Below are 22,441 nucleotides of genomic sequence, written 5' to 3' on the forward strand. Positions count from 1 at the left end.
TAAAAATAAAATTTAAGTTCATTATTGGGCCGTACTTGTCCGTAATAAAGCTACGTTAAATATGATGTATTTTTAGGTTCATTTATTGACATTTAGTTTAAATTTGATTAAGGAAAACTCATTAATTTAACTGGAAAAAAGACAAGCATTAAAATAGGTAGGTTCATTTAAGGACATTAAGTTTAAATTTGATTAAGGAAAACTCATTAATTTAACTGAAAAAGACAAGCATTAAATTAGATAGTTTAATTTAATTCTCAGTGGCATGCAAGTGTAAATAAGTTAAAAAACTTAGGGGTATTTTTTAGTGGGTACTTCTCTTTTAATAATATAGATATAGATTTTTCTCTATAAACTAATCCGTTATATATTCCTTCACTCAAATTAAAACCTCGGAACCCTAGTCGTCACCTTCGCTAGAGACCATCTCCACATGGCGATGGAAACACAACAAACCCATCTCTTGGAGGTGATGCAGACCGAGATTCTAGCGAGACTGCCCTTGAAAACCATCTCCAGATTCAAATCAGTGAGCAAGAAATGGAAATCAACACTCGAGTCACCTTATTTCCGCCGTCTCTTTCTCTCTCTGCACCGAGACTCCTCCTCTTCATCATCGTGGTCGCTCTTGCACGGAGCAGACGAACTCATAGGCTTCCACGGATGCAAAACATGGGATCTTCCAAAGTCTCCAGCTTCGCTCATCCCACACTCTTTCAAACGTTATCTTTGCGGTGACTGCGACTATGTCGATTCTTCGGGTGGATTGGTTCTGCTCACAGACGGCGCTGATAAATCTTACTGCTACGTCGGCAACCCAGTTTCTCAGCAATGGGTCGAAATCCCTCCACCTCCATCTGATCCGACAGGTGGTAATACTTATGTGTTTGGTTTGGTGACTCGCTTAGACGAGGACGGTGTCGTTTTAACCTTTAAAGTGGTTAGGATAGCTTCTTACCAAACGACAAATGATCATCTCTCCAGTGTCTTGAGTGTGTTTGTGTATTCCTCTGAGACAGGGATCTCGACTTCTAAAGTAATTCACTCTCCTCATCAAATCGGCAACATGTCTAAAATCAACCTGAATGGTACGATGTACTTTGGTTGTCTCGGTGTGCCTGGAATACTCTTAGCTCATGATTTCTATTCTGAATCCGATCAGTTCCGGGTTGTGCAATTACCGGACTACCCTGATTACAACAAGGACTACAAACGAACGTTAACACCATCAGGAGGCTTTGTCGTGTATGTCAGAACACTAGCAAAACATGACGAAACTGTTTTGAAGATTTGGAGGCTGAATAATGATGATGATACTTGGCAAATTTTGTGGGAAGTCGGCTTCCCAATTATCGGTAATTATGCACCAATGGCAATGCATCCATTTGATATGGGTACGGTCTATCTATGGAGTCAACGGGATTACCATTGGGTATCGTGTAACTTGAGGAAACGAGACTACACAATCCTTGGTGATGCATCTGATGATGGTTGTTTCATTGACGTTTCTGTTTGTAAGAAGAGTGTGGATGAGATATGGGATCCAAGATCACTTACAGATTTAGACGAAGAAGACTTAGACTTTAGAGTTTGTATCTGGTTTTGCCCATTCGTGATCCCACGGTGGATGGCATCGGTGCCTCGTCCTCCCCAAACTGAGATGATAGATACGACTTCACTACTTTCCTACGCTACTGCAACACATGAAGCAAGGATGGAGGATATGAGAAATGACGAGTACTTTTGGATGGAGGTCGAGAGTGGTCGGATCTGAGATTTTGGGAGCTGAAAACATTTTTTTAGATGGAGTGATACTAGTATGGTTTTTATGTGATGTTTTTTGTTATTTGTTTTATAACGTTTCGAACTATGCTCTGTTTTTGGAACAGTCTCTGTGTTTTCGGTAATAAAGTAATACCAGTGGTAAAATCAAAACAAAACAAAAAGATGTTTTAGGGATTTTATTTGGCTTTTTTCTTTTCAGATTTCTATACAAAACTTTTAGTGATTATAATCCTACCAGCTAGTTGAGGGCAAATTTGAAATATATTCAAAACCCACAATAGAGTCAGTCTTTTATTGTCAATAATATTATCTAAGAAGTATTTGAAGTTAAAACATGGTTTAATTTTATTATTAATCATCAATGAATCGATTTCCTTTTGGATCCATCATCCATTCCATTTTTTTCTTTTGGATCCATGAAGGAGGTGGACTTCCAAGGTAGTTCACTGTGCTTGTCAAATCACTAACTTGTTTCATATCAGCCTGAATTAGAAGATTCACTTTACTAGCTGTATCCGGAGTATTTGTAGCTCATGATTTCTATTCTAAATCCGATCATTTTCGGGTTGTGCAATTGCCGGAATATTCTGGTCACAACAAAGACAATATCAAAAGAATCTTGACTACATTCCGGGGTTTTGTCATGTATGTCTGAGAGCTCCGAACTTTTAGAGATGTGGTGTTTGAATTATGATGATTGTTGGAAACTTTTCTAAAAAACCGACTTCCCGATTATCGGTAATTTTGCATCCAAGGTAATGCATCCATTTGATTATCGATCTTTAGTGTCATGTAATATGGAGACAAGAGACTACACAATCTTCAGGGATGAAATCTATTGATAGTCATCAATATTGTTTCTGTATGAGAAGAGTGTGGATCAGATATGTATCCAAGATCATCTTATGATTTAGACTTGGACTTTAGAGTTCGATTCTGGTTATTTCCTATTTGTTTCGAGGGATAGATCAAATCTGTCTCGTCCTCCTCAAAACTGAGATGAGATACAACTTCACTATCTCTTTACATTATTTCACTCACATCTATATTTTTTTGGTTTTGCCATTATTCATCTCTATTTTCGTTTTTGTCCCCGTATCTGTTTTGGTGCAACATAGATGGTTGGTGATTCTTTAACCAAGAAAAAGTTCCACATAAATGGAATGCAAGGAGCCTCTTATGATCTAGAGAGGCTCTATAGAGGAAACCATGTACATTATATGTATGATTTTGGAAGCAGAGAGAATAGTTTGATGTGGCTAAAGAGGTGCCGTAGACCAAGTGCTACTAATGCCACAAGATATCTTAGTTTCGGATGATCGCTTTTTCATTTCGAAAATATATATAGCTTAAATGTAAAAAGGTCGTATTGTATGATAAAAAATGGTATTTGGCAGATTATGGTAGACGTCATTTTTTGCCTTTCTGACGTTTGCGTAGATCCATACATGGAACATATATTTTTTGTCATCAAAGTATCCTAAGAACATATCTTATGGAACATATATTTTTTGTCATCATATCTTATGGAACATATGTTCACCCCCTTTTTCACCTGGGAAGAAAAGAAGAGTAGATTTTTTGACCGAAGAAAAGGAGAATAGTTTGGTAGGTGGATATATTTAAAACAATAAATATTTAAAAGCAAATATAAGCATAAAATAAATAAAATATTTTGGACATGTTTACAAGAAAATATAATAAAAAGGAATCAAAATATTCTTAGGATACTTTGATGGCAGCATCATCTGATAGAGAGTATCTTCTCAGTAACAGCTTGGCCACCCCTGTCATCCAACTGCTACATCTATATCTTTTGTTTCTTTGTTCCTGTTTTATACCTCCTATAATCAAATTTTTCTTCCTCCAAAATTTCATTGATGTTGATACACTGATCCAACAAATTCTGTTTTTGAGTTATCAGGCTCAGCTCATTAGGAAACCACTACTTAGAAGCTTTAAAAACAACTATGAGAATATACTCAAATGTGATAAGTTTTTGGGTGGATGGATCTTATTGGAATAGTTGGTGGTAAGAGTTAATAATGTGTTGTCAATACTGTCAATGGAGCTCGTAATGAATATGTACCCTTTTTTTTGGTAAAAATGAATGAGTATGTACTTTAAATTTCTTGGTGAAAATTTACTCCTTATTTTCCTATCATAACTTTTTGTTTGTATTTCTTACTTATAATTTTTAAAGTTTCTAAAAATAATTTTAAGAGATTGTATCTTTTAAGAAAATTTATATTGTAAATTGAACATTCAAAAAATATTTAGACTGGTTAGATGTATTTTCACAACTTATTGCTCTGGAGTTATTATATATTAAATTTCTACAGTTTTATATTTATAATTATTTTATATTTTTTCAAAAGTTGTTTTCAAAGTTAAATCTTCTCATTTTGTACTTTTAACCATATAAAATATAGTTTTTTAGAAGGGGAAATCACCTGTAAATATTATTATTATTTTCTATTGAAAATTTCCACATATAATTATTTTGATACCTATAATAATAATTTTTTATATATATTAAATTCTAAAATTTATATTCATAATTATTTTTTATTATTCAAAATTAGTTTTCAAAGTTAAATCTTCTCATTTCTTACCCTACGTTTTGTACTTTTAACCATATAAGCTATAGTTTTTTAAAAGTGGAAATCACCTGTATATATTATTATTTTTCTATTCAAATTTTCCACATATAATTATTTTTATAATTTCCCTATATATAAATCAAAACCTAGTATCTATACTATACTAAAAGGCAAATATAAGACATGGAGAAGGTGTCCACGTAGGATAGAAAAATCAACCAATCAGAGAGTCCGAAATTGCCACGTCATTTTATTTATTTTTTCGTAAAAAATGAAAAACAATGCGAAGGAAAGGATCGAACCCGGGTTATTATGACATTAATATAGGACAGTTACCACTAAGCCATTGAAACTTTCTTGAACACATATACAAGAATCACTGAGTATGTAATCACAAACTCTTATGTACAATTACAATAATATGAGTTCAACTTTCAAGACTCTGATACTTTGTTTTGTAAAAAAAAATAAGTAAGTGACTAAGCTAATATATTCTTTGAAAGTGTGAGAATATTGAAAAATATGAAAAATCATAGATTTTTGTTTTCGTGACAAAGTTAAGAATTTTGTAAAAGTAAATTTAACATATAAATTTCCGTGACAAATATGAAAAGCATAGATTTTTGTGACATTATGAAAAACAATGCGAAGGAAAGGATCGAACCCGGGTTATTATGACATTAATATAGAACAGTTACCACTAAGCCATTGAAACTTTCTTGAACACATATACAAGAATCACTGAGTATGTAATCACAAACTCTTATGTACAATTACAATAATATGAGTTCAACTTTCAAGACTCTGATACTTTGTTTTGTAAAAAAAAATAAGTAAGTGACTAAGCTAATATATTCTTTGAAAGTGTGAGAATATTGAAAAATATGAAAAATCATAGATTTTTGTTTTCGTGACAAAGTTAAGAATTTTGTAAAAGTAAATTTAACATATAAATTTCTGTGACAAATATGAAAAGCATAGATTTTTGTACAATTTTGACAAAACAACTCAAAACATAGTTCTCCAATGTCTTAATAAAATATTATTTAAGGGTGCAATAATTAAATATATCAATTCAATAAATTTTGTAATTTATAGACAAAACAATAACACAACAAATTTTGAAACATTTCAAATTTTGAAACATTTGTTTAACCTATCGATTTCTTTTCATGAGAATCCAACTGAACAAGATAAAAAAAAACAATTAGATTTACAAATATTTAATTACCATTTTATTCAATTTTGATTAATTTCAAGTTGTAATAATGTATCTTTTTGAAGTTACAAAAAATAATGTTCTTTCTTTATTACACTAGCATTATATATAGATTCTATATACACAAATAAATATAATATAACAACATAAGATTGCTTTCTCCGATTCATATGAAATTTTTTTAAGTTATCCACCAAAGCAAATTAATTAAATCAATCAAATTGTTAGAATACAACAAATTAATATATAATTTTATTTTAAATTAAATTATTTAAAGGTGTATTTTCATTAAAAACAAAATAATAAATAAGTAAAAATGATTTGATGGTAATTTTATGACATATATATATATCAATTCAGTGAAAGAAATAGAAGCTTAATATGGAAAAAATCTTAAATACAAAAAACTCTAAAAATTGACAAAAAAAACTAATAAAAATTAAACTATGATATCACTTGAAAGCTTCTTAGACAATATTAATAAAATATTTTAGCGATAATTAGACAAATTTGATTTTTTTTGCCAGCCAAAATTTTATTATTAATTAGCATCAATTATTTCAAGATGTTTAAGAATGGATGGACCAAAAAAAATAGGATGGACATAAATGATATATCAACTATGAATAGTACTTTGTAAAACTGACTTAGATAACACATATGCACATCCATTTTCAGTCCTTTTTGATGCCTAAATTCAATTACTTTAGAGTAGTTATTCCACAAAGAGATCGTATGAGATATTGTTTTGATATTCAGATTTGTTTCTTGACTTTTAAGAAGATTGATAACTGTAAAATGCCTTCTTCGAATATAATATGTCTATAACCGAGTCCCCAACATGAGACAAGGTTGTTTAAAAAGTAAATAATTTTATTTTTCTTATATTATATAATAAATATATATTATTTACTGATAATAAAAATATAGTTATTCATCTATCACATATATCTATGCAAATATGCGAATCAAGTACAACAATCAAACAACATAATAATTTTCACAAAGAAAATTAAAAAAAATATTTATGTTATATAGTCTTATTTTATATTCTTTAAATAATATAATACAATATTATACATTATTTTTTTAGAATTGAAAAATACATATAATATCTTATCTGCGCGTAGCGCGGTTAAAAACTCTAGTATGTAATAGGTTAAAAACTCTAGTATGTAATAAAAAGACAAAAAAAAACTGAAATACACAAACATTGAGAAAAGTCACAGCTGTAAAATAAAAAGAAAAATAGAAGTCGTCTCCCGTCGTTCCCCGCAGGTTTATCTCTCTCACCTTCTCCAGATCACTCCCCCCTCCCTTTTTGAATCTTCTTCAATTGGAAAGTGCCGTCTTCCATCTCTAGATTAGGGTTTCGATCTGCGCTCCGGCGAATCCATCACGCTCGAGCTGTACTCTACGCCTTCCGTCGAAGCTAGATCCGGTGGTCGCGAGTCGGATCTGCTCCTGTGAGGCGGCGGCGAACGGTGGATCTGAGGAATTGTTTCCGCCATGACCGGAATGAGAGGACTCTCCGTTTTCATCAGCGACATTCGTAATTGCCAGAACAAGGAGGCGGAGCGACTCCGAGTTGATAAGGAGCTGGGTAACATACGCACGTGCTTCAAAAACGAGAAGGTTAGGGGCTTCCCTGTAATCCGCTGTGAGGTTTTGTATTGAATAGAGATTCTGGAGATGTAGTATCCTTTGCAGCTACCTATTCCTTCAAGATTGTTTAACGTTAGGCTCAGTTTCAATACGAATCCAATGCTAGAGCTACTAGGTTGATGCAGAGTTAGTTGATAGATTGTGTATAGCTGTTTCATTTCTATCATGTAATGTGCACCTTGATAAGGCAGTATTGTGTTTGTCTTGTATATGCTTGGAGATTAGGCCATTATCTTACCGTTGTAAACATCACTACTGCTTTCCACTTGGAAGCTCGTTAGGTTATTTTCAAGGAAAGAAATCAAGCATACAGATAGATTTGAATAGCTCATTACGAAGTAGATTAAGCTGTGTTGCTGTATCACGTTTTGGTTGAAGTGCTGATTTCATACTATAAGTAGCAGAGCTGTAGCTGGCCGGTAGTGTTCATCTGTGGTTAGCTGAACTTTACGAAATAACAATATTCTGAGCTTCATGTTAGAATTGAACTGAGCATGCATTCTTTGATTGTTTTCTGTTTGGCAGGTTTTGACACCATATAAAAAGAAGAAATATGTCTGGAAGATGCTATATATACATATGCTAGGTTACGATGTGGATTTTGGCCATATGGAGGCGGTTTCTCTTATCTCTGCTCCAAAGTATCCAGAAAAGCAGGTTAGTAATGTTGTTTGCTAGCTTAAACAGTTACATATTGCTTTCTAAAGCTAGGAGAAGAGAAATAGGTGGGGTATTTGTTTGATTAAATCTAATGTTCAAGATGAAAAAAGTAGATTTTAGTGAAGACCATAATAAGGGAGATCTAAATACTATTTCAAGCGTTTTGGAATTTTACTCTGTTTAATTGAACCTGGTAATGTAATGGGGCATTTACTAAGTATATACTAACAACATGATAGCAACTCTTAACCAAGATATATAATAATATAAATGATGCCATGCGTATTGGGTTTGCATTTTCAGTTTTATATTGTGGTATCTTTCCTATCTTAGTTGTATGTATCGAACTTTTCATCGATGATTACAGGTTGGCTACATTGTTACATCATGCTTGCTCAACGAGAACCATGATTTTTTGAAGTTGGCAATAAATACAGTGCGGAACGATATAATTGGTCGGAATGAGACTTTCCAGTGCCTGGCATTGACTTTGGTATGTGCTCTTTTGTCCATAGTTGTGTTGAGATCTTAGAGTGTAGTGAAGTCGTTCGGATTATGAACGCGGTTAAGTGACTGTTTCAGTGGAAGTCTTTGGCCACGTTATGTCTGTTTTCTAGTTATTCAAAGCCTTCTACTTAATTAAAAAGGTGTGTCCTTTCTTCTATGGCTCTCATACCTTGCCCTGTTTGCTTTGTCCTGTAGGTTGGAAATATTGGTGGGAGAGATTTTGCGGAATCATTGGCACCTGATGTTCAAAAGCTGCTTGTAAGTGACCCCAACAAGATGGGTTATGGATATTTATCCATAAAAGTAAACATATTTAATGCTATGGGATTTCTTTGCTGTAGATTTCTAGCAGCTGCAGACCGCTCGTAAGGAAAAAAGCGGCATTGTGCCTACTGCGCTTGTTCAGGAAAAATCCTGATGCCATCAACGTTGATGGCTGGTGTGTACTAACACTCTGGGTAACTGATTGTTTCATTTTAATTGGGCATCGTTCGTAAATTCTGATTGTTGTGTGCCTCCAGGGCGGATCGTATGACACAACTTTTGGATGAACGGGATCTCGGTGTCTTGACATCCTCGACAAGTCTTCTTGTAGCTTTGGTATCAAATAATCATGAGGCATATTCGAGTTGTCTACCTAAGTGTGTCAAAATATTGGAGCGCCTTGCTAGGAACCAGGACGTGCCTCAGGAGTACACATACTACGGCATCCCATCTCCGTGGCTCCAGGTTTGGCCTTAACTTTTATTGAGCACATAATCCCAAGCTTTGTTCTATTTCTGTTACGGTATCTTGGATTCTTATATATATGTGGTCAGCACAGGTTAAGGCGATGAGGGCTCTTCAGTATTTTCCAACCATTGAAGATCCCAGTACCAGAAAATCTCTTTTCGAGGTTCAATATTTCTCAAGTAAATCTCTATCATATGTTTTTATATCGTATCTGATGCCATTTCATGAAAATTTCAGGTCCTTCAGCGGATATTAATGGGGACAGATGTTGTAAAAAATGTGAATAAGAACAATGCATCTCACGCTGTGCTGTTTGAAGCTCTATCCCTGGTAAGTTCGTTCAGATAGCTGGGGAACAAGTTGATGCCAAAAACATATCTGATCCATCCCTTCCCATTCATTTTCCTCCTCAACTTCACATAAGACACTGTTATATCAAAACATAATAAGAAAATACATGTGAAGGTTTTAAAATAAAATTTTCGGTTTTGGTGGAGAAAATGAGTTTGAGTCGCTTGCAGTTACTTGCATGCTGTTCTTTGTATGTTCCCTACTGTTCTTGTTCTTGTTGAAAAGTAAATAATATTCTATTTTCTGCTTGAGTTATTTCTAAGAGCTTTATCATGGATAGTTGACTTGTATGTGCTCAACAATTATCTGGATTGGTGAGCTATTTCCTAACTTGATGATGTGTTTTGATATAGGTCATCCATCTTGATGCTGAGAAGGAAATGATGTCACAGTGTGTTGCTCTTCTTGGAAAGTTTATTTCTGTCCGTGAGCCCAACATCAGATATCTAGGCTTGGTGAGATCTCGAATACACACGTCGTGTTTCTAAGCCTAGCTAGAACATTAAATTTGTTTACTGTTGGTGGTGCATAATGCTATTCGCTATTGTTTCACTCATTTACGGGCCTGTCATGATGCATTTCTTGACAACATTTCAGGAGAACATGACACGAATGCTAATGGTCACCGATGTCCAAGATGTCATAAAGAAGCATCAGTCTCAGATAATCACCTCCTTAAAAGACCCCGACATCAGGTTGGATTTTTACCATCTCAGTATCAACTTCAATGGCTTGTGAACCAGAATCTTTATCTTTTGATGCTTTAATTCAAAACTGAGTATAGCTGATGTCAATCATGAAATTGGTCATAGTTCTGAATTTGAAATTACGGAATTTGGATGGCATATATCAAACTCTAAATTTAAATCTGAATCTCTGCAATGTAGTTTTGGTGAAACATGTTTTCTTGATTTGTTTTATTCTAAGAAACAATTTTTGTATATGCACCTGTGGTGGCAATTCTTGGCTGGTGGGTCAGTAGTATTTTGACGTTTTTCATATATAGATAACTGGATTGGATAAGTAGCAAAGTCCATGTAGGTCTAATTCCTTTTCCTTCGCAAATGGAAGCTGCCGTTTCCAGAAATTCTAGTTTGTTTTATATCTTTTGCTAATGGCATCAGATTCACTTAGTGCTTGAACTTCTTGCAGTATTCGTAGACGTGCTCTTGATTTGCTCTATGGGATGTGCGATGTGTCAAATGCAAAGGATATAGTCGAAGAGTTGTTGCAGGTAAGTCTTGTTGGCCTTGGTGCATATTAATATATTTTCTTGGTTTGTAGACCTTTTAATTTTGTGATGTTCAACAGAATAATGATTTAGCTGTGCAGTGTTTATGCTTATATTGAACTGAAAAATACATTGCAGTATCTTAGCACAGCAGAGTTTTCCATGCGTGAGGAATTATCACTTAAAGCTGCCATTCTTGCTGAAAAGTTTGCTCCTGATCTATCATGGTAAGCGTAACTTCTACCACCAAAAAAAAAAAAGATCTTCACTTTTTCAATGCATACAATTATAATTACGATGACATCATTAGCCAATTGGTCAACCTTTCATTACACTAAATGTTAACTTTGATATTTCTTAGGTATGTAGATGTGATCCTTCAATTGATCGATAAGGCTGGGGATTTTGTTAGCGATGACATTTGGTTTCGTGTGGTTCAGTTTGTAACAAATAATGAAGACCTTCAGGTATTTAAAATTTGAAAGAATTAATATGTCGTATATTATCCTATTCAGGACACTCGGAAGTTGCTGACAGTTTTCTTTAATATGACAGCCTTACGCCGCATCAAAAGCAAGAGAATATTTGGACAAGATTGCCATACATGAGACAATGGTGAAGGTTGTACATCCTCACTTCTTGTATAAGAAATTTTCAATATTGCATTGCGCAGATAAGTTATACCCCTAAATACCTACTTACTACTTTTCTGACACAATCTCTTCTGTATCGAAATTGTGGTCATGATACAACGTTAAAAGTGTCTTATATACATAAAAATATTGGTTACCACAATATAATATCTCTCTCTCTAAATGTCAGGTCAGTGCTTATATACTGGGGGAGTATGGCCACCTTCTAGCTAGACAACCTGGATGCAGTGCAAGCGAACTCTTTAGCATCTTACATGAGAAGCTTCCCACAGTATCGTAAGGACAACACAAATTCTGCATTGTGCTCTTCTTGTCTTCGGGTATGCCTTAAATGTTTTTTCTTTCTTTCTCAGGACTCCCACCATTCCTATTCTTCTTTCCACTTATGCAAAGCTTCTTATGCACACTCAACCCCGGGATCCAGAACTGGAAAAGAAAGTTTGGGCTGTATTCAAGAAGTAAGACTTGCTAACCTTGTCATTCTCAATGTTTTGCTTGTCATTTATGCCCTCTTCTTTTATGTAATCAAATCAAGTTTCCTAAATGATTTTGTGTTTTGGCAGGTACGAGAGTTGTATTGATGTGGAGATACAACAAAGGGCAGTGGAATACTTTGAATTGAGTAAAAAGGGTGCTGCCTTTATGGATGTATTGGCTGAGATGCCGAAATTTCCGGAACGTCAGGTTTGTAAATTATTTTATGATTCCATTAGAGTTACTTTGATGGGACGTTTGGATACTGGATGATTTGATGGTGATTTTGTCTGTTCCATAGTCGTCATTGATTAAAAAGGCAGAAGTTGTTGAAGATACCGCAGACCAGAGTGCCATCAAGCTTAGAGCACAGCAACAGCCTTCAAATGCTTTGGTTTTGGCTGACCCACAGCCTGTTAGTGGGGCACCCCCACCTTTGAAGATTCCAAGTGTAAGTGGAAGCACGCTGAGTACTTCTATTTGTCGGCCCTAATTACCGATACGTTTTTCATTTTCCTTAGCTTGATAACGTATCCCTGACATTTATCTTATACCGATACACATACTTTTTTATCTTATTATCCCTGACATTTTGTTTCTCCTTGCGTGTCTAGCAGGAACCCCAGTCAGTAGCCCGATCTATCTCTCAGCCGAATGGAACTTCAAGTAATACAGATCCACAAGCTCCATCACCAGATCTCCTTAGCGACCTTCTTGGTCCTCTTGCTATAGAGGCTCCACCTGGAGTTGTGTCAACTGAACAGCACGGTCCCACTGGAACAGAAGGAGTTCCAGATGAAGTGGATGGTTCCGCCATTGTACCTGTTGGAGAGCAAACAAACAATGTGGAGGTATTGTTTCATTCTTCCTTTGCTTTTTTTTTTTTTTTTGAACAACCCTTTGCTTTCTTTGGAATGGTAGTTTTGAACATGGATTAAATTATACTTCTAATATTTTTAGCTCATTCATTCCCTAGGTTTTTAACTATTGGCTATTTTTCTCTGTTTTCTCTTTTTGAATTTATTATTTGGAAAAGGTAAAACGTTTACCTTGAATGGAAATCCTACCTGAGATGTTCTGTTCATACTCTCTGCAGAGTTTCTTGATTTTGTTCGACGTAATAATGCTACAGCCGCGAAACCTGATGAACTTGTTGCATTGACATTGTATACAGTATATATTAACTATTATTTGCATGCTTGGATTGTTTTCTTATTCAGTTTTGTTTTCTGTAACAGGTCATAGGAAATATTGCTGAGAGATTTCATGCTTTATGTTTGAAAGACAGTGGTGTCTTATACGAGGATCCTTATATCCAGGTTTGATTTTTACGCGAATAATGGTTGCAGAGAATGAGCTTTTCTATTTCTTATGTTCCTCATTTTGTTGAGTGTTGGTATCACTCAGATCGGCATCAAAGCTGAATGGAGAGGACACCATGGGAGACTTGTCCTCTTCTTGGGAAACAAGAGCACTAATCCACTTACATCAGTCCAAGCTCTAATACTACCCCCTGCCCATTTAAAATTGGAACTGTCTCCAGTACCTGATACAATTCCTCCTCGAGCACAAGTACTTCATTCTGTTGATTTTGTCAATTTTACTACTCAATCACACACTCTCCTCTTTTCTGTAACCTTATGTTTACTGAGGTGTTCCAATTTCTGTCGTGGTTATAGGTACAATCTCCACTTGAAGTGATGAACATCCGCCCTAGCAGAGATGTCGCGGTTTTGGATTTCTCGTACAAGCTTGGTACAATCGTGGTACTTACCGCAACCCTCCTTTACTTGTTTTGGTGAATGGTTTCTTTAGTATCTGCGACTCTCTACCTGACAAGCTGGATCTTTTATAGGTTGGTGCCAAACTCCGGATCCCAGCAGTCTTGAATAAGTTTCTTCAACCTCTACAATTGACATCTGAAGAGTTCTTCCCGCAATGGAGAGCACTTTCAGGACCACCCTTGAAACTTCAGGAAGTTGTATGTATTTCAGCTTCTCTGACAAAATATCGAATAAAAGTATATGAGTAGTGTGTAGCGTTGGATATCCACATGGCTTCTGTTCATGTTACTCAAAGTTGTTAAAGATAACTTCTGGGATTACTACATATGCTTAGGATAGTATTAATGTGGTGTCACACTGTTAATCATAATCGGATACTGCAATTTCTTGCAGGTAAGAGGTGTAAGACCTCTAGCTCTTCCGGAAATGGCGAACCTGTTCAACAGTTTCCGGGTGACAATATGCCCTGGGCTTGTAAGTATTTGTTTACGATCTGAGTCCCTCCTTATGCTTTGTTGCACACATGCATTCTATAAATTAAACTTTTACGCTTTTCTGTTGTAGGATCCGAACCCTAATAATCTAGTGGCAAGCACAACCTTCTACTCTGAAACTACAGGAGCCATGCTCTGTTTGGTGAGATTTCAACCAACTTTTGTCTTAGTGGTTTTGGCACTTGCCACTTTTTCCAGCTCCTTAATTTCTTATACTTATCCCACGTTGTCCGTGTTTTTTTATGTTTTTTTTTCCAGGCAAGAATTGAAACAGACCCAGCAGACAGAACCCAACTGCGAATGACAGTAGGCTCAGGAGATCCTACCCTTACATTCGAGTATGACAACTCTGCCTCTTATCACGAACTCAACCTCTCAAACACAGCTACTTACGCTTGACCTCTTTTGCCTTGCCTACAGGTTGAAAGAATTCATCAAGGAACAACTAATTGCTATTCCAATGGGATCTCGAGCTCTAGTTCCAGCAGCAGCACCACCACCACCTGTAGCTCAACCGCCTAGCCCAGCGGCCTTAGCTGATGATCCAGGAGCTATGCTTGCTGGTTTACTATAAGTTCATTGGGTAAGAGAATACTTGTTGCAAATGTCAGAGTGCAAGTTTTTTTTCGTGTTATCGTGAGTTCAGGTGGTTTGTATCAAAAGCTTATTCTTGTTCCTAAACATTTTTTCAATCTGTTTCTCCGTGATGATTTATTTGATGTCGTTGAAACTTAATGTATAGAGAAACAGAAGTTCACAGTCGTTTTAACTTGATTTTTTTTTTTTTGGACAAATCGTCTTAACTTAATTTTTAAGTTTGGTATTTTACACCTAAAAATGATTTGCAACATTTTGTAGATTTCAATTGACAAGTAATCTTATAGTGTCCAGTAAATATTGGCATAATCACCACTAGAACATAATGAAAATCGGCAATCACTAGACTAGTACAGTTACTGAAATTATAATATGTACGACAGTCTAGATACTTGCTCTATAGTATTAAATCGACCACTACGTTTTACAAAGATGTCCCAAACATTATAATATGTTTGGAAGTATTCAGTGGATGTTCAGACCCTCCTTTGAAGAACAAGTGAGAGAGTGAGAGCAATAAAAATGAGCTAATTTTATACCAATGCAAGGAGAAGTACTTAAATTCATGTGAATCTAATTTACTATTTGTGACAAACACATATTTAGCTCAACTCGAGATGTTATTTACCTGAAACTGTATAAAACTTTTCTCAAGTCTGATGCCTGAATTCTGACATGAAACTTGTCCCAGTCTGTGTAAAAGGGTATCAGAGATTATAACTGAATGAGTTTTGTTCTTTTCAAGAGATGATGGACACTTGTCACAGTTCTGAGGAATGTGCAGAGAGGTTTCCAAGTGTATCTTAAGCCTATATGGTTTTTGTTGTTTTGTTATTGTAGAGAACTCTTTGTGATTGGAGTTCAGATTATTATTTGTAACTCGATATGGTAATAGTCTAGTCAGGCTCCAATTATATTCAATTTGTCAAAAAAGTTATACATATTTACTGTTGTACATCATATTTGTACTCTATGAGAATCTGTGTACTGATGTACCAAAGTTTGTATGTATTTTGTAATTCTCGTAGCTAAATGACAAACGGATCGATTTGAAATCCTATAACATGCCAATCAATGTACTTTTTACTTATATGATATAAGAGTTCTCCCAAAAAAAACACATATGATATTATATAAGTTATATCCATAACCGACGCAAAATAGATACGATGCAGACGTGCAGTACTGCTAAACTCTCTTCGTCTATGGTTTAGGGATCGTCAACTTTCCCTCAAGTTAGGTATCAACGTGTGTGAATATTCTTATAACGAAGAATTTCTAAGACCTTATGTACGCTGATAGTTGAGTCACAACTCGTTTATAATCATCAACCACTAGTCAACTAAGCCAATATGTTTTCTACGTGGCCTACTCACAGAAATATTATGCATATATGAGAGTTCTTTTTTTTCTGTAAACAAGGAGAGGTTATTATTATTGTACCGCTACTTTGTAAAAATAAATTTTTCTATGACTTGAGTAAATCAATAGATTCTTATTTATCGTTAAACAATTTAAAAAAAAATCCAAGTGCATGGATAAAACATCAAAAAATTAGTGTATATCAGCTTTAAACGGAAGAAGGATATCATGAACATTCTAGATATATATGAGAAGACATCTGGACAACGACTAAATGTATCCAAATCATCAATGTTATTTGGAAACTGAGTAGAGGGTTTCCGAAAGCAAGATATAAAAGATGTCTTAGGTTTCTTTTCAGAAGACGGCATGGAGATGTATCTTAGATTACCAGAACAATTCGGTGGCTCAAAGATAAAAGTGTTCTCCTTTGTACAAAATAGGTTCAATGGACAAGTCAACACTTGGTCATCGAAACTCTAAAGGAAGAAAAGAAGTTCAAGTCAAATTTGTGGCTCAAGCAGTTCTGACATTTGTGATGTCGTATTACTTGCTTCCACAAGGTATTACCCGATAAACTAAAGAGCACAAAGTCTAATTTTTGGTGGAACTTAAAACAGAACAGCAGAGGTATACATTACATAGCATGAGACGAGATTTGTACCCCCAAAGATTCGGGAGAACTAGAGTTTTGAGATCTTCATGACTTCAATATCGCGCTTCTTGCAAAATAATTGTAGAGACTAATTCATTATCCGAACTCCTTATTAGCAAGAGTTTTAAAAGGATGGTACTATAATCACACTTCTCCCTTAGAAGATCGGCGTACATACTCATCTTCATATGGATGGAGTAGTATCATGGCAGCAAAACCTCTACTCATATCGGGTTTACGAAAAACAAGTGGTACATGTCAAGATACGAGGGTTTGGAGTGAGTCTTGGGTTCCAGATGTATTGGCTCGACCACCTAGACCCGCTGACCACATTGTATACATGCTACCCCAACTTCTTGTTCAGTCCTTCATTAGGAATGATACCAAGGAGTGGGATATACAACTTCTACGGGATTTCTTAATATCCCTTTGATACTTGGGCTGAAACATTCTCGCTCTCGTGCTCCAGATGGATATATTTTAAACCATACAAAATCAAGAGTTTATTCAGTTAAAACCGGCTATGACCTACTTCGATCGACCAAGTTGAGTCTTTCACAGAAAGGGGCTGTAGAACCAAGTTTCACGAGCCTTCAGAGCCATGTGTGGGAGATAAAGACCCCGAGTAAGATGAAACATTTTTTGTGTAGGCTATCTCGGGCTGTGTGGCTCATGTATAGACACTTGGGGACCGATAGGAGTTGTCTTAGAAGTGCTGGTCCAGCGGAGTCGGTTAATCATCTTCTTTTTGAATGCTCACCAGCTCTTCAGGTTTGGGCTTTATCGGACTATACGTCCCTTTTGGTTACTTCCCGAGTAGATCCATATATCAAAACATGAACTTCATGTTTTGGAAGAGAAAAAAAGTGGCTCTTCTGAGACCACATTTCAATACCTTCCCATGGGTCTATTGGTACATTTGGAAGGCGATGAACGACAAATTCTTTAATGGGAAAGACGTATCCCTCATTGACACCCTCCAACATGCGTTTTTTGAGGCAAAATGTTGGAGGAAGGCTAACAAAAAGAAGGAAGCAAATGAGGATCATGACGATCTCCATACTAGAGAGGTTGAGACAGCGTCCCTTTGGATATCCCAAATTCCTACTTGTCAAATTGATGCATCATGCATCAATAATGACAGTATAAATGGCTTAAGGTGGAGTCTTAAGGATCAAATGGGCTTATAATACTTCGAATTACGGGCGTGTAACAGAAACCTCTCAGTTTTGCATGCTGAGATGGAATGGTTACTTTGGGCAACCTCATGTATAAGAGATAGAAGGATTACTTCAGTACGGTTTGAGACGGACTGTTCGGATTTAGTGGATATGACTATAAATCTGATGGACTGGCCAGCATTCGCGACAAAGATCGAGGTGTTTCAAAGGTTACATGATTACTTCGAAGATGTGAAACTGTCTCATATTCCTCAAAATTGGAATGGTCGGACATACATGTTAGCAAAAGATGCAAAGATTAGAGGTTATACTTTTTCATATAGATCAGTTTCAGACATATGAAAATGCTTTTCGAAAGATCGGTTTGTCTTTTCTCTATTTGATTTAGTCTAGATAGGTAGCCGGTAAAAAAAACAGAGGAAGGAAAAGGAAAGGCGTATGGTGATAAATTGGCTCAGATATTCAAAGGTATTCTATTATAGTCCTAATGAAAACAAAAGAAGAAGAAAATTTAACCCAAAAGCAAAAAAAAAGAATGAAAAGCGAAGCCAATCTGATTGTTCCACTAAGAAGTGATATTTAACAGCTCTTTCTGTTACGGATATATAAATGTAACGCTTTGGATAACACAATGATACTGGAACTGGACACATGTTAAATGCTGTCAAACTATCTTCGTATTACATGTAAATTTACATACAAATAATATCTTTATTCTATAGAAAAGAATCAAAGATGAATGTTTTAGCTTAAACCGAGTAAAAAGTCAGAAGAAAATCTGAAGGCAATGTCAACACGAGAGGATATTGTCTTTATTATGCCATTACGAGTATTTGTCAAAGAAACCTTAATTTTGTGAAGTAAGAAAAGAATAATCTACACATACATCTGTCCTTTGATTGAGGAGCTTTCGGACACAAAAGAAAATTTAGTTGCACTTGTTTAGACTTTGGACCTGCGTGAATTAATGAGGAGGTTTGCAATTTCCAACGTCAAGAAAAGTACAAAAAGTAAATAAATATTAGTTCCTCTAATATGATACAAATTATTTTACAAATATTTTATGTTTCAAATATAATTTTTTTTATCTTTGAAAACATATTTTGCTAACAGATATTGTATGATCAATTAAGTTATGGATTTTTTTTTTATAATTCGTTTAATTTATATGTTAAATAATACATTTTAAAAGTAATAACTCTAAATCTTTGAAATTTTAAATAAAATAATTTACATTCAAAAACAGAGAAAATACTTCATCTGTTTTAATATAATGTGAATTTTAAAATTTTTACACATATTAAAAAAATATACTAAATAATGGTTACTAATGCTATTTTTTTATAATTAACTATTTACTACTGAAAGTTTTAACCAATAAGATTTTAACAGATATATTTTTTAAGTTTATAATTTACCATTAAAATATATATTTTTAAATAATTTTTTGTATAAAACGTGAATTTTTTCGAAACGGAAAGAGTAGTTAGTAGTGATGATCCACATGATTAAAACAAGGGACTATATTTTATGTTAGTTATTTAACTCATCCTCGAGAAACAAATAATATTTTTTTCGATATCAATTTCATTTCTGTAGTTAAGTCCGAAATTTCGGCTAGCTACAGAAGCTTTTGTGGAGCTTTTGAGGGAATGTCCTTATAACGAGTTTCATCACGTGGACTACGAACTATATATGAATATCTGGTTACTACCAAGTAGAAGTTGTTTAACTAGATCTGAATAATTCTTGAAGGGGAAAACTATTTCTACAAAAGTAAAATTTTAGTAGCTAAAGTTGAAATAGCCAAGTGGTAAAGTAATGTTGGGATGTATCTCCGGTCTTAGGCTTGATTCATCCCAAACATATTAATTTAGATTAAGCAAAAACAAACAAAAAAAATTAGTGAAAATATTTATATGCTATTAGCCATCTTAAAGTACATATCAATATTAACTGGATAAACCACCATGTTACATAGCGGATTAATATTAAGATTATCTTACTTGACCAGTCAACTTCTAGCTAGATTAGTTATGAACTCGAAAAAGCAAGATCAATCAATTGATTTGACCAATTATAGTTGACAGTGTTTAGGATGACTTGTTACATAGTTCACGGTGTGAATGATAAACTTTTGTAATATGTAGTCTTGAAAGTTATTAGTCAGGTGCGCATGCTAATTCTCCAAACATTGAGATTCAAGAAAAGAAATATCTGACTGCATGTAGCAATGTAAGTAGGGTGTGTAATTAATTATCTCGGGAAACTGACAATAAAAAGAAACAAACTAGTCCTCGTCATCTCTAAAACACGAGAGTTTTGCCTTTGTTGAGCCACTTTTTATAAACTATATCTTATTGAAATAGTTTCGTGTTGTGACTTTATCGTGAAACAGTTGAAGCATCACCTGAAAGTGGAGTAGACTTCCGATCATAATGAATACATATTGTGACAATAGCAAAGCTGGTAACGTAATTACAAATCAGGATGCCAAATGACTAAACTAACACTTCATTATTACTCCTATTTGTGGCAGCGCAATACCTTCCAATCAACGCAATGTCCTACTATTATTTAAAGAAAAAAATGAACAAAGTCTGAAAATAAAACAATATTTTCCATTGACATTGCACATATTTTTTAGAGGTTTTGTATATGAAAAATGGATTTCCTACAGAAGTATACATTTGTAAATGTTTGTGACTAGAAAAAAATATGAAAATAAGAACGTTTAGGAAACAAAACCGCTAGGAACAAACAATGAAAACTTTAATAAAATACACTTGTCTGTGTAACCAACTTTTTTGTACATATGGAATTATAGTCATCGACGCCGCGGACTTCGGTAGACATACATACACATAATAGGTTAAACCAGTGACATTCTACCGACCATTTCAAAGATGTCATCGTCAAAATTCTACGGTATCAAGAAATTGTCAACTAGTTAGCGGCGGATAAGTTTGCGATTCAGACAATTTAGAAAGCATAAAATGCATGATAAAACCATCGCCACCCGCAGTTAAATTCATATTTCATATAATATGCTACGTCTCGATAAACCTTACAGGCAAGGGTGCTTCCATTTTTGAACTATTTAGTACAAGGTGAAATATCATAACAATGTCTAAGATTTAAGCTTATGTAATCATATTTTTGTGCAAATATTTATAAAAGTTAAGGTGTAAAAATTATCATACTTTTGCAAATATTCATGTTTAAGGATTTTCATTCACATTATTTTTTACAAATATATTATCATCTAACAATTTAACTTTTCCAGATTCGCCTATTTTAAAACATTGGATTTGTTAATATATCCATGATTATTATTGCATTGGCAGTTTTAAAGTTAGAAAAGTGTATGCTAAGAGCATCTCCAAAAAGGAACTCTATTTTGAAGTTTACAAAACTTTATATTTGAAGTTTAAATGTGTTATTCTCCAAAAGCAAAACTTCAAACTCAACTTCAAAATTATTTTTATTTTATAATAAAGTCCTTATATTTCTCATAACTAATTTAAATTCATAAAACTTTTTTTAAATAACTAGCACATATATAAACATATTACAAAAATATTAATTAATAAAATATTAAATTAAAATATAACATTTTAAGCAAAATAACTTAATTAATATTAAACTTCAAGCAAAGTATCATATTATTCCATAAAGTGATTTTCGTAATGCATATAAGATCTACTAGTGCATTTCAAAGTAAAAAAATGGCTCTCCTAATTTTTAATTTGTAGATTAGAAATAAAAAATATTGAAATCGGGTAATATGAATACTTGTAAATACATTAGATCAAAACAAGAAAATAATACAAGAAACATAAAATATTGTTAAAAGACTAACTTTTATCGATGATATTTATATTCGTGAATATATTCAATATGAACAAGAAAAAATTGTACGAAAAGACATCATCATCAACAACAACCATATCTTCAGTTACACAAATAAAAATTGATCAATATTTGGAAATTTTGAAGGTTCGAGATCAAACTTACCTGACTATTAGTGGTGTTGTAATATTTAAATTTGTGTAATAGTTATGTCATCATGTAATTTTTTAAAAGCTTTTTTTGTTAAGTTTCTTTTGTATATTTTGTTATATAAATCTAGTTTTAAATAGTTTAAATCTTATTTTAAAGTTTTATTTAATTCTATGTGCAAAACTTATATTTTGTAAACAAAACTTAAAATATTTATGAGATATAATTTTTATAAGGATTAAAACAATATACAAAAAAATATTTATATGAATCATAAATGTTATGTGTAGTTGTAGGGACCAAAATGTAAATAAAAATATGAAACTTCAAATTTGAAGTTTGAGTACTGAAACTTCAAATATAGAGTTTCACTCTTCAAAATTTCAAATTTGAAATTTTGAAGTTTCTTTTTGGAAAGCAAAAAACTTCATATTTGAAGTTATAGAGTGTCAGTGTCTTTTGGAGATGCTCTAAGAGCCTCTTTTT

The 22,441-nt window shown here is 33.9% G+C and overlaps 2 protein-coding genes across 4 annotated transcripts; both read left to right on the forward strand.

The window, feature by feature from the left end:
- Positions 1-366: 366 nt before the first annotated feature.
- Positions 367-1,983, forward strand: LOC106370408 (F-box protein At3g26010-like). Its single transcript, XM_013810418.3, has one exon. The coding sequence runs from the start codon at positions 434-436 to the stop codon at positions 1,772-1,774; it is 1,341 nt and encodes a 446-aa protein (XP_013665872.3). The 5' UTR covers positions 367-433; the 3' UTR covers positions 1,775-1,983.
- A 4,823-nt stretch (positions 1,984-6,806) lies between these two features.
- LOC106371638 (AP-2 complex subunit alpha-1) lies at positions 6,807-14,924 on the forward strand. 3 transcript variants are annotated; one of them, XM_048743052.1, is made up of 27 exons: positions 6,807-7,242; positions 7,798-7,929; positions 8,300-8,425; positions 8,635-8,697; positions 8,781-8,878; positions 8,961-9,168; positions 9,263-9,334; positions 9,409-9,501; positions 9,876-9,977; positions 10,120-10,217; positions 10,675-10,756; positions 10,892-10,980; positions 11,115-11,220; positions 11,309-11,374; positions 11,576-11,682; positions 11,760-11,864; positions 11,970-12,090; positions 12,182-12,331; positions 12,495-12,731; positions 13,119-13,199; positions 13,288-13,452; positions 13,560-13,646; positions 13,736-13,861; positions 14,058-14,138; positions 14,229-14,300; positions 14,417-14,496; positions 14,579-14,924. In XM_048743052.1, exons 1-27 carry the CDS (start codon positions 7,117-7,119, stop codon positions 14,730-14,732), a joined length of 3,027 nt encoding a protein of 1,008 aa, XP_048599009.1. In that variant the 5' UTR covers positions 6,807-7,116; the 3' UTR covers positions 14,733-14,924. The 3 variants fall into 3 exon arrangements, with proteins under 3 accessions (XP_048599009.1, XP_048599011.1, XP_048599010.1); XM_048743054.1 differs by having other exon boundaries at positions 13,560-13,643; XM_048743053.1 differs by having other exon boundaries at positions 12,498-12,731.
- The last annotated feature ends 7,517 nt before the right edge of the window (positions 14,925-22,441 follow it).

Source organism: Brassica napus, chromosome A10 (genome assembly GCF_020379485.1).
Source record: "Brassica napus cultivar Da-Ae chromosome A10, Da-Ae, whole genome shotgun sequence".
Lineage (NCBI taxonomy): Eukaryota > Viridiplantae > Streptophyta > Magnoliopsida > Brassicales > Brassicaceae > Brassica > Brassica napus.

Excerpts from the sequence above, each read along its gene's own strand:
- LOC106370408 (XM_013810418.3), top strand. The coding sequence starts at position 434 with ATGGCGATGGAAACACAACAAACCCATCTCTTGGAGGTGATGCAGACC.
- LOC106371638 (XM_048743052.1), top strand. The coding sequence starts at position 7,117 with ATGACCGGAATGAGAGGACTCTCCGTTTTCATCAGCGACATTCGTAAT. Across the intron at positions 8,879-8,960 it reads GCCATCAACGTTGATGGCTG|GGCGGATCGTATGACACAAC; the intron begins GTGTGTACTAAC and ends GTGTGCCTCCAG. Across the intron at positions 9,335-9,408 it reads CCAGAAAATCTCTTTTCGAG|GTCCTTCAGCGGATATTAAT; the intron begins GTTCAATATTTC and ends TGAAAATTTCAG.